This window comes from Portunus trituberculatus, chromosome 37 (genome assembly GCF_017591435.1).
Source record: "Portunus trituberculatus isolate SZX2019 chromosome 37, ASM1759143v1, whole genome shotgun sequence".
NCBI lineage: Eukaryota > Metazoa > Arthropoda > Malacostraca > Decapoda > Portunidae > Portunus > Portunus trituberculatus.
The window spans coordinates 23731292-23743758 of NC_059291.1; the positions used below are offsets into that span (position 1 = coordinate 23731292).

Sequence of the window (12467 nt, forward strand, 5' to 3'; positions counted from 1 at the left end):
TTCTTGCTTGCTTTTTCTTTTTCTTTTTCTTTTCACTTCTTGATTTTGAAAACTGTCTCAGCTTTGACTTTCCCAAACACTTGAACAATGTTAGAAGGATCAGCTTTGAGTTGGTGAGCTCAAGTCGCTTACTGTAATAGTACAAGCAAGGAAGGAAGGAAGGGTATGTGCAAAATTTGATTTGCAATCATTAATAGTCTCCACCTTTTCAAAAGCTGTAGGATTGGTTCGAATACTGACATGATGTGGCATTACACATTTCTTAACTTAACTTTATTTGTTAATGACTGTTTTTCTTGGTTCTATTCTTGATTATATCTTTCATGTCTTGTATAATTTTTTTCTTAATATTAATTGATGTGCTGCATTCTTTGAGGCTGTATACCTCATTTATTTTGCCTCTAATTAGTTATTTGCTCTCTGCACGTTACTAAGATTTTACATATTCAAGTAACAACTAGTAATGGAAAATGAATTATTAATCACTACCATCAATTTTCATGTTCAAGGTAATCTTGTATTTTCTTGAGAAATCATACTAAATATTCATACCTTCTACAGAGACATGGATATTCTAGCACACTTATTACTTCACCTAATTTATGGATATAACAGTGCACATCAAGTGTACTTTTCCACTATTTTGATTCCTTAGATAGGTAAGAATTGTTTATATTCACCATTTCAGTATGTGATCAGTTATAAGCGTAATCCCACACCCTGCTATGGGATTGACAACCTGGCCATTTCAGATGCCTTGTTACCTAGGAGAGATCAATATTCAAGAGCAGTCCATAACTGAATAGTGGAATAAAAAAGATAATTTGAAATATTTTGTTAACTACTTATCAGTTTTGGTGTAGAAGAAAAGATAGGTAATCTGCAAAGTCTTCCATGTAGGCTTTCTGATTCTATATGAGGTCTGTTTTGCCCACCATAGTTCTTCAGGTGTTTATGAGACAGTGGGCTCCTGTGAAAGGTACTCTGGAGTGTTTCCCATTTGTGTGTTAAGGATGAACCCATCTTACATGTGTTCTTGGAGAACATAAGATGGCATGCAGCATGACTTGAGTGTTGTGTTCAGCCCTCCCACTATGGTCCTTAACCTGCCCTACCTGCCATGATATACTGCCACCACTGTTTCCAGGGTGTGGCAGTGTTTGTGCCCACAGAGTCACATCAAGCCCTGAGGAATCCCTGCCAGTCCAGAACACTTTGTTCCTGTATGAGGCTTTCTCAGTGTACTACCTTATCTATAATGGGTGAAATAATATACTGTATGTATGTTTATGCATGACTGAAGGATTATGATCTCACATGATAGGTAGGATATCTGATTTGTGTCAATTGATGGACAGTTTTGTGATTAAGAATGTCAGTGTATGTGACACTTGTTCGTGTAAAGGTGTGCTCAGATTTTAAGAAACCATGACTTTTTTTATTTGCAAAATTGAAGATGTTTTTATTGTTGGAACTGAAATTGTTGAACTGCATGTTCTTCACTCCACCTTCTAATGAATGGTTTGAGTCATCCTGAGTGGTTGAGAGTAGGGGAAACAATTGGGTATTTGTGAGTCAAGTAGATAATGTTGTAGAAGAAGCACCTTATTTTGTAAGAGTTGATTGAAAGAGGCAGCAACAAAACATGAGTCAGAGAGATGTCTTTCATTGTTGTTGTTGTTGTTTTTTTTATACTGCCACTCTTTTTCTTGTATTTTCTTTTGTGCTATACATCATACACAAGAAACAGCAAAGTATGCTGAAAAAGAGGAATAGAAAAAGCAGTAAGTTTATAACAAAAAAAAAGGAATGATGATGGTGCTTGTAGATATTACATTGTTTATGAATTTCATGACAAATTCTGGGCTGGGTTTGTTTTCATGACATTGGATGTGATGACTTGCACCTGATACATTTCTGTGTATGAGTGTCCCAGTGAATGAGTCCCATGGTTTTGAACCTTATATTTAGAAGGGAGCTTTCCTGGCCAGCTCATGATGGTTCTATGATGACCACAAACCATACACTGTTATTCTCATGTAATGGCACTTTGCAAGATAAGCATACACAAAGCTGATAAGATTAGGAAAACAGGGACAGTATCTCACTCCCATTTTATTCAGCTTATTTGCTCAGTCTTAAGTCTGGTGATCTGCTGAAAATCTATCAGTTGTCATGTCTTTCTATCAGATTGCCAGCAGATCAAAGGACTTTATGTTGAAGGAAATGGTAAAGTAGTGGAAGGGAATGGAAAAGATTATTTTACTTCTTACCACAACTCTATTACACCATAGCACAGCTTGCATTGATATTGATAATTAAAAATTTTAATCATAAATGTGACAAGAAAATGTGTCAGTTTGCTGTTAAAATCAAATTGACAAAAAAAATGTGTAGGTGTTATAATCAAAACTTTTTTGCACCATCATTAAGTTCAAATTGAAATACGTATGGGTGTGACATGTAGCCGTATTGCATCAAGTGTTGGGAAAAAAAAGCTGTTTTATGGAAGAGGACACAGGTAACCTTGTGGTTGCTGCACTGAAACATTAGTAGCAAATAAGTAATGTTGATGCTTTGAATTAATTTGTTTTCTACCTTTAAATACCTGTAACTAACCACAAATGTACTAAGTTGTTTTTTTATTCTTTATTTTGTTAGTATGTAATTAACTAAAATAATTGATTACCTACATTTTTTACACAAACATTAACTTATAAACAAGAACTGTAGGCTTACCCTTTGATGATAGTAAATACACTGAAAATAGCAAATTAATTACACTGGTATCTAATACACCAAGATTAACATTCCATGTTCTCTATTGGCCTGCCATAGAAGTGTCATATCATTGTGAACTAGCCATCACTATATGTTAACATCCATTAACATGAATGTTAACATTTATTACTGAACATGCACTAATGCAAAAGTTATCATTAGACACGCATACTCATGTATAATAATATTGTACGTTTTTTAATACAGTACTTGATAGCACTTAACACTGTAACTTTATACATGAACTCATATTGAAACACTGAGGTTTTAAAAGTTGATTTAGAAGAGGCTTGTGTATATCACTAACTGTTTGACTGCTTACAATATGTGTTTTTTCTCCTCAAACTCAGATTGAAAGGCTTCAGGGCTTTGAAGCATGTCTGGAAGAGGCTCGTACGCAACTTGCAGCAGCAGCAGCCAAGCGCCTCAAGTTGGAGGAGAAGCTCGCGGCAGGTACGGGCACCAGTGCGCCCCTCAAGACGGAGATAGAGCAGCTGCAGCAGCACAACAAGCAGCTCAAAGACACCCTGGAACACTACCAGAAGGAGAAGGAAGAAACTAACAAAAGAATAGCTGCTTTGGAGTCCAGTAATGATGACAGCAAAAACAAGGTAGTGTGCCAGTGTGTGTTGGATTCATGTGATGCCAATATGAGTTGTAGAGAGTTTGTTTTATATATGTGTATTGTTTCAGGTTATGGACATGGAGTTGTCTCAGAAGAACCTCCAGGAAAACATCAATAGATTGAGTCAAGAAAAGGAAAGGTTGTTTCATGAGATTCAAGAAGGATCTTCAGAAGGAATGATTAATGTGTTGATCAAGGAGAAAGAAGAATTAGCAGAAAGGCTTACTAAAGAAAAGGAAGCTCAGATGAAGGAATATCAAGGAAGGAATAAAGCTCTACAAGAAAAGGTTGAAGGTCTTGAAGACATAAGGTATGTTAACTGAAATATTCACAACTAATTCAGTGACCTGGCCTTACATGGAAAAAAGTGTCACCCTGTAAGGTTACTTGGCCAGATTGCATACCTCTGTAAAACGTATGCAGAGAGAGAGAGAGAGAGAGAAGTGTGTGTGTGTGTGTGTGTGTGTGTGTGTGTGTGTGTGTGTGTGTGTGTGTGTGTATTTACCTAGTTTTACCTAGTTGTAGTTTTACAGGGCCTGGGCTTTATGCTCGTGTGGCCCCGTCTCCATATCTACACTTATCCAATCTTACTTTAAAAGTATGCACACTCGTTGCAGACACTACTTCTTCATTTAAACTGTTCCACGTCTCAATACATCTTTGCGGGAAACTATATTTTTTAACATCTCTCAGACATCTTCCTTTTCTCAGCTTTTTACTATGCAATCTTGTGCTTTGAATGTCATATTCTTCTCTCAGGATCAGTTTCTCATTATCCACTTGGTCCATTCCATTGATCAATTTATAAACTTGTATCAGATCTCCTCTCTCTCTTCTTTGTTCCAGGGTTGGTAGATCCATAGCCTTTAGTCTCTCCTCATATGTCATCCCTTCAAATTCTGGAACCATTCTTGTAGCCATTTTTTGTAGTCTCTCCAACTTTCTTATGTGTTTCTTTTATGAGGGGTCCACACTACTCCTGCATATTCCAATCTGGGTCTTATTATAGTACTTATCAATTTCTTCATCATTTCTTTGTCCATGTAGTGAAATGCTACTCCAATATTCCTTAGCAAATTATATGTTTCTCTAAAAATTCTATCAATATGGCTTACTGGTTGATTGTTTTCTTCCATCGTCACTCCTAAGTCCTTTTCCTTTTTACTTTCTCTAGTTCTACTCCATCTCCCATCTTATAGATTCCCACGGGTCGTCTTTCACTCTTTCCCATTTCCATGACATGGCTTTTGTTCACATTGAATTCCATTTCCCACTTTTTACTCCATTCCCAGATCTTATTTAGGTCTTCTTGCAGTATTTCACAATCCTCCTTTTGCTTTATAACTCTGCACAGTTTCATATCATCTGCAAACAGATTTATGTAGCTGTTCACTCCTTCTGGCATGTTGTCAATATAAATGAGGAAAAGTATTGGTGCCAATACTGACCCCTGTGGCACTCTGCTTTCTACTGCTCTCCACTTGGACTTCATATCTTTAACTACTGTCCTTATTTCTCTCCCCATCAAATAATTTTCTATTCATCTCAATGTGCTTCCTTTTAAACCACCCTTCTCCTCTAACTTCCATAATAATCTTGCATGTGGCACTTTGTGAAACGCCTTTTTTAAATCCAAATAAATACAGTCAACCCATCCCTCTCTCTCTTGTACTCTATCAACTATTCTAGAATAGAAACTCAATAAATTAGTTACACATGACCGTCTTTTTCTAAAACCAAATTGGCTATTTGATATTAATTTGTTGTCTTCAAGGAACTCGATCCATTGTTTCTTTATTATTCTTTCACACATCTTGCATATTACACTAGTTAGTGATACCGGTCTGTAATTTAAAGGTTCTTCCTTCCTTCCGCTCTTATATATGGGAACCACCTCAGCTCTTTTCCATTCTACTGGTACTGTTCCATTTTCTATTGAGCATTTTATGATGTTGTATATAGGACTTGCTAGTTCTTCCCTACATTCTTTCAGTATTCTGCCTGAGACTTCATCCGGTCCCATTGCCTTCTCTTCATCCAGTTCCTTCATTAACTCTTTTATTTCAAGCTTGGTTATTTTAATCTCTTTCATATAGACTGTCTCTCTATTACCCTGTGGTCTTTCAAATTTGGATTCCTTAGTAAAGACCTCCTGGAATTTATTATTTAATAGTTCTGCCATACTTTTTGGGTCTTCCACTATCCCGTTCTCTCCTTTTAACCTTTCTATTGTTTCTTTTTGTCTAATTTTTCCATTTATGAATCTGTAGGACAATTTTGGTTGCTCCTTACATTTTTCAACAATGTCCTTTTCAAAGTTCTTTTCCTCTTCCTTCCTCACCTTAACATATTCATTTCTCGCTGCCTTGAAGTTTTCCTTATTTACTGGATTTCTATTTCTCCTCCACCTTTTCCATGCTCCATCTCTTTTCTCCTTTGCCCTAGCACATCTTGCATTAAACCAATCTTTCTTTCCTTCTTCTTTAGGTCTATATTTTGGGACATATTCCTGACTCCTGTTTTGTATATTTCCAAAAATAAGTTATACTTCTCTTGCATCGTCTCTGAGTTTTCCATCTCCTCCCAGTTTACGTTTTAAAATAGTTCTTGAGATTCTCAATATCAGCCTTTCTGTAATTTAATCGGTCTCCTTTGTATGAATCGTCTCTATCTTCCTTTCCTCTTCTATATCCATTTCTAATATTACATGGTCACTCTTTCCCAATGGGCACTTATATCTTATATCATCATTCATTTGTATACCCTTGTAAAAACTAGGTCCAATCTCGCCGCTCGTCGTTTCCTCTGAATCTTGTGCATTCCTTTACTCTCTGGTCCATCATATTGTCTATCATTAGGTTCAGAATCTTTCTCCCAGGCTTCTTCCCCATACCACTTTCATAATTTTCCCAGTCCACTTCTTTACAGTTGAAATCTCCTACTAATATCACTTTTCTCCTTTCTTTAACGATTCTCATTAGACTCCTTATTGTGTCATCTATCATGTCTTTATATTCTTGATTGGTCCATGAATTTGTTTTTGGTGGCACATATGTTACAATGATTGTTAACTCTTTTTTATTAATATGCATCTTAACATACAGTACTTCTGCTTTTCCTTCCCCATATTCCACTTGGTTTATCACTATCTCCTTCCTTAACATTATCATGACTCCTCCTCCTCCTTTACCCCCTCTGTCTCTTCTCCATACATTATACCTATTATCCAAGTTTATTTTGATTGCCTCATTTAGTTTTGTTTCAGCCAGGCATACAATATCCGGATTTTCTTTATTTATGTAATCTCTTAATTCTAATTTACTTGATAATACTATGATATACTATGTTTGTATACATCATTTTTAGTCTCTAGCCTTTATCATTTTTAGTTAAACTTGTTCCACTTTTTTCTCTTCCTTCTTGTTTATATACCATTTCCTTATCCTGTCTCCTAGAATTCTCAAAAAAAATGCCTTTTTTTCCTCTTCTGTGTGTGTGTGTGTGTGTGTGTGTGTGTGTGTGTGTGTGTGTGTGTGTGTGTGTGTGTGTGTGTGTGTGTGTGTGAGTGAGTGAGTGAGTGAGTGAGTGAGTGAATGAGTGAGTGAGTGAGTGAGTGAGTGAGTGAGTGAGTGAGTGAGTGAGTGAGTGAGTGAGTGAGTGAGTGAGAGAGAGAGAGAAATAAACACAGATGTGCCACATTCTTGCTTGACTTTGCCAAACACCAGTACAGTGTTACCTTGAGATACAAGTTTAATTTGTTCCATGATGGAGCTCGTATTTTAAAGAAATTTTTCCCATTGAAATGCCATTAATCTGTTCCAGCCTCCCAAAAAAGAGCACCAATAATTCTTTTTTATGTATTTTCAGGTAAGATAAATGTATTTATAAATAATAATTATTGCAGAGAAACATAATAAAACATAACAAAAGATAATATGAATAGATAAACTACTTTTATAAAATATATTTCTCGGAGGATGCATTCCACGGGATGTTACCCTCACTTAGGACTGTCGATCAGCTGGAATGTACAAATATAGCCACCCACAGAATGTTTGGTGCTCTAATAATCACAGATCTCATTATGATCCTGTAAACATTGTTCATTGAATGAATGAAGTTTTAAGTAGGAGAGAGAGAGAGAGAGAGAGAGAAGAAATTTGTTTACATTGTTCTCCCCCCTCCGTGATAAGCATCCCCATGATAAGCTTATTGGTGGAGGAGGTAGGCGGAGATAGGAGAAATTTGTTTTACCTTTTCAGTTACAACACATGCATACTTTATCAATGCATCAAAATATATAAAATAACAGCAAAAGTTTATTTAGTGTTCATACCTTGGAGACACGTTTTTGGCTAATAGTGGTAAATGGAGGAGGAAGAGGAGGGAGGGAGGAAAGGATGTAGGCACCATTCATACATAAACATTAAACCTATATTAACACTGAACTTCCTTTAGACAAAAAAAATAAAAAGTCAGTTATTAGTGTGAAAATGATGAAAGAACAATCACAGTGCATGAGATCCATGGGAAACACATAGATACTAACTCAGCTGAGGCTGGACTAATGCACCGAGCCACCAACTACAGCAGCAACATCCCCAATTGTGACTCGTATCTCAAAATTTTGCTCATATCTCGAAATAAAACAATTGATCAAATCATAGCTTGTATCTCAAAAAACTTGTATCTCAGGCAGCTCATATCTCAAGGTACCACTGTATATTTTTATTCCTTTGTACTTTATATAGTGAACATATACATTTACCTATAAGAGGTGGCTAAATTTCAATAGATGAATGGCAGCTGGTGCCATGCTCATCCCTGCTGGGTCCATTTAGGGAGAGCACTCGGAGCCATCGGTGTGCTGTGTCAGGGTAGTTAAATCTTCCAATGATATTTTCACTAGACACAAATATCTCCTTTGTCTGGGCACCTGTAGATGCTTGTAGGCATCCTTCCTATAATGGGCCAAGATATGGAAGGTAGTGGTGTCAGCTGACAAGTGTAATGAAAACTTCCAGGTTTGGTTTTCAAGCACCAAGATATCTGAGCCCAACTTGCCTCTGAGCACCCACTCTTGCCAGTATTACAACTATGGTGTAAATCCCTGAAGTCCAAACTTGATATTGTGCAGTCATCCTAATATATATACCATGGTGGATCTGATCATGTGTGACTGAATATGAATATTTTGTGGAATTCTTGATTACATCAGACAAGTGTCAAGAATCACCCAAAGCTGCTGGGTAGGTGGTTGACAAGTGAAGAGTTACCATCAAGCCATGGACAACTGAAGACCCTGAATGGAATGCACATCATTTGCGTCTCTTGTAACAACAATCATCCAAATCATAACTCATCTAAGTAATAAGAAGATGACTCTTATACAAGCTACACTCCCACCACTGCCACTTGGCCATCACTTGACACAGACACTTTCCTAACTGGGCTGGATGTGTCACTGATGGCTGTGTGAATGTGTGAGTAGCTGTAGCTTGGCAATGTTTGGAATGCCAGTTTGGATGGTGGCTGAGTGTTGAGGATACAGCTTGCACTTCATAATCATTACGTATTCAGCTTTGCAAACATTGGTATGATGTCTTTGAGGTTTGGTATAAATGATCACCTTGTATTAGTATGGTAGAAGTGCTTGATATTTCATTGAAATCATGACAGGCTGTAAATTGCTGCCTCAATCTTGCCTTTACTTCTCTGTTACTATAGATCACTCTAAATCTTGTATATATGTAGACTGGAACAATTCATCAAAGTATCAGCCCTTATATATGTAAATATGTATATTTGTTGAGAACTGGACAGATTTTCAAAGTAACTATAAGTAGCTTTCTTACAACAAGACTTAAAGGAATGCCTTTCTGCAGGCATGGCTATGAGAAGCAAATAAGCCAGATAGAAGCAAGTAATGCTGAAATGCACAGCAAGATAGGAAGTGTGCAGCAGGAATATGATGCAGCCAAATCTGAGACTCATCAGATCCTTGCACAGAAACGAGACATAGAAGAGAGATTCAAAGAAAATCTAAAGATTAAAGAAGCTCTGCAGGAAGAGATAACTGTGCACAAAGGCAACATAAACAGTATGAAGGAGGAACTGGAAGCAGAGAAGAATAAAGTTCAGACAATGGTTGAGACAATCAGCACTTTGCAGAACAACATCCTAAATCTCCAGAAGCAAATAGAAGGACTCAATGAAATGTGCAGCAAGCTTGCCTGTGACCTGGAGGCAGAGAGCAAGCTGAGAGTGGAAGCACAGGCACAGCTAACACAAGTGCAGCAGCTCAACAAACAGTTGCAGGAACATTTTGGTGTTGGTGACATAATGCTTTGCCAGCTTAAAGTAGAGCAAGACAAGTTACAGGCCTCCATGTCCTCTCTGTCAGAAGGCTGCAGCACAAGTGCTACTACTGAACTCTACTCCCATGCTACAAAATCTGACTCAGATGAACAAACTCCTCTGGTAGATAGGACAGACTCCTCAGGCGACGGGAATGTCGCTGCCGAACAATTAGCCGAAAAAACGCCAACGAATGTAGAACAACGAATCAAAGTTGATGAAGTGAGGAGATTAAAGGCTGTGCTAGGGGCAAGGGATGAAGACTTGAGTAGAACCAGACAAACCATTAAAGACTTGCAGGACAGATTAAGGCAAGTACCTTTTCCATAGTGACATAATGTGTGACTGAAAGGACTTTCTATTGCTGATCACAGTTTCTTCTTTATACAAAGTGCATGAAGTAGTTAAGACTACTATGTTAAAAAGATAACCAATATATTAAAGATTAATATGTTGTTGCAAACTATCCACAGAATAGCAGAGGTTGTCAGTGGTGAAGTTGAAGAATACAGAAGAAGAGTGAGAGAAATAGAAGCCAAGCTCTCGGAGATGGAGGAACAGCACCGGCAGCAGGTTGAGGCAGCAGCACAGGAGGCGGAGAGGCGTGTAGCAGCTAAGGAACAGGAATGCCTCAACACCATTTCCACTGCTTATGGTACGAGGCTGATCATACAATTGTTATTAATATACACTGTGTATTTACTGTGAAATTTCTTGTAATGTATAAAATTTACTTATATTTTGTAAGTTAACCTTATTCCTACTGCTACTTGAGGGGATGATATTTCTGTAGACCAACAGGACAGTGAGACCACCGCCTTAGTACGCCAACACCAGGAGGCGCTGAGGGAGGCACAGCAGGAGGTGAAGGAAAAGGCAGTTAAGCTTGACACAATGTCTCAGGATTACATTTATAAGCTTAAGGTATGACTGTGTTCAGTATGGAGGTCCTCTTTTAGTGTGCACCTCAGTTAATGCATTTCAGTTTTTCTGACTTTATGTGTACTTGGTGAAAGAAACTTTCATTTGAGAACAAAATATATTTGCTATAAAATATTTTTTCATCAGGAACCAATAGAATAAACTAAAATAAATTTGGAAATTATATTTTTAACAACAAAATTAATAATTAAATGTCAAAATATATAAATAAAACATTACATAACAAAGAACCAATGAGACAGTTCGATGCCGTGTTTATGTTTTGGCCGAGCCATGTTATCCCAGCTTGTCTGTGTTACAGTTTCATGCCTCATGTTTGCTAAGCATTATGATATTTTTTACCTTTGTAGGTTGGTGATACATAGGGGCGTTTCTTGGGACTGAAAACAATGGGGGCTGAGGCCAGACCCTTATAGGGAAATCTAGGGGATCCTTCCTGGGAAAAAAGGCTCTGTTTCTGTGCTTTCCTAAGCCTTGAGGTGACTTAAAAATGTGTCAGAATTAAATTAGTATATTGATAGAAACAGGATGATGCACATATAGATAACACAGGGATTAAAGCAAAAAAATAAGTATTTTGACTGGTGAAGTCATATTCCCCTCTGCAAACTACAACTTCTTTTACTCATTAGTGGCTCGTTAATTTACAGTTCTGTTATATTTCTTCTGAAGTTAAATTATCCAGAGGTAAAGAAAAAAAACATCTGTGGCTAAAGCCCTGGATGCTCAGGCCAGGCCACACCACTGGTGATACATAATACAGTAATATCTCAAAATACGAACACCTCAACATACAATTTTTTTTATATACAACGAAAAATTTCATATAATTTACGCCTCGAAATACGAAGTTATTTTTAACCCTTAACATACGGTGATCGTTTCGGGACGACGTTCATAAACCTCCTCATGTACTCCCCACGAGCAATGCGTTAGTGTGTGTGTCACCCATGGTTGTCTCTATAGGGCTGTGCAAGACGGCCAAGTCACATGAATCCCATTGCTAATAAGAGTTGCCAGATTCCAATTATTATAGAAATCCACAATATTTGTAATATGTGGTTTCTTTTTCTTTTCCTGTTTTGCACATCATTTCAAATATCTGAGTTCCCATTTTTTAACATGAAAGTGCAAAAGTTCTTACTGTAACATCAAATTCAAATGCCTGAAAGGAGAGAGAGAGAGAGAGAGTGAGCGCGAGCGAGGGAGCGAGCGCTGTGTTATCAGAGCTTGGGGGATATTTCTTAGTGGTGGGTTTTACCATGGGTTCAGGGAGAATTTTTGATATGCAATAACTTTGCTCTCAGAGGTCATAACATGTTGTAAACTACATCATTGTACTCAGAATAACACAGAAAAATGTTTTTATAAGGAAAAAATATTTTTAGCATTTTTGACAGGTGTGATTTTTCCCCGTTGTAACAGATGGAAAGGAAATCAACACCCCATAGTTTAAGGGTTAAGATACGAATAGCCATTGGTAGGTGGCGTAGCGATCGCTTGGCTACCCACGTCCACCTGAACATTCAGTTCGCGTTGTGTATTGTTGTTCATCCTTTGTGCACGCATGTGTCTGTGCTCCTCAGCAGTGTGTATTTTTCTTAAGTTTTGTGAACTCAAGACCTCGTGATCATGGGTCCCAGAAGTAAAAATAAGGAGGCTGAAAAGAAGAAACTTAAGAAGAGTCACGCAATGGATATGAAACACAAGATAATTGCAAAATATGAACGTGGTGTGCGTCTCTGTGACTTGGCCCTGTGCG

The 12467-nt window shown here is 37.5% G+C and overlaps 1 protein-coding gene across 26 annotated transcripts in view; it reads left to right on the forward strand.

Annotated features, from left to right (window-relative positions):
* LOC123514268 (golgin subfamily A member 4-like) overlaps positions 1 to 12467 on the forward strand; it is a 133080-nt gene that overhangs the window by 102591 nt on the left and 18022 nt on the right. For 21 of the 26 annotated variants that reach the window (XM_045272037.1, XM_045272029.1, XM_045272035.1 and 18 more), the window contains 5 exons: positions 3132 to 3392; positions 3475 to 3716; positions 9292 to 10074; positions 10237 to 10418; positions 10557 to 10687. In XM_045272037.1, coding sequence (XP_045127972.1) covers positions 3132 to 3392; positions 3475 to 3716; positions 9292 to 10074; positions 10237 to 10418; positions 10557 to 10687 — 1599 coding nt within the window. Of the gene's footprint in view, positions 1 to 3131; positions 3393 to 3474; positions 3717 to 9291; positions 10075 to 10236; positions 10419 to 10556; positions 10688 to 12467 lie in introns of those variants that run through there. The other 5 variants (XM_045272052.1, XM_045272053.1, XM_045272054.1 and 2 more) reach the window with 3 other exon arrangements.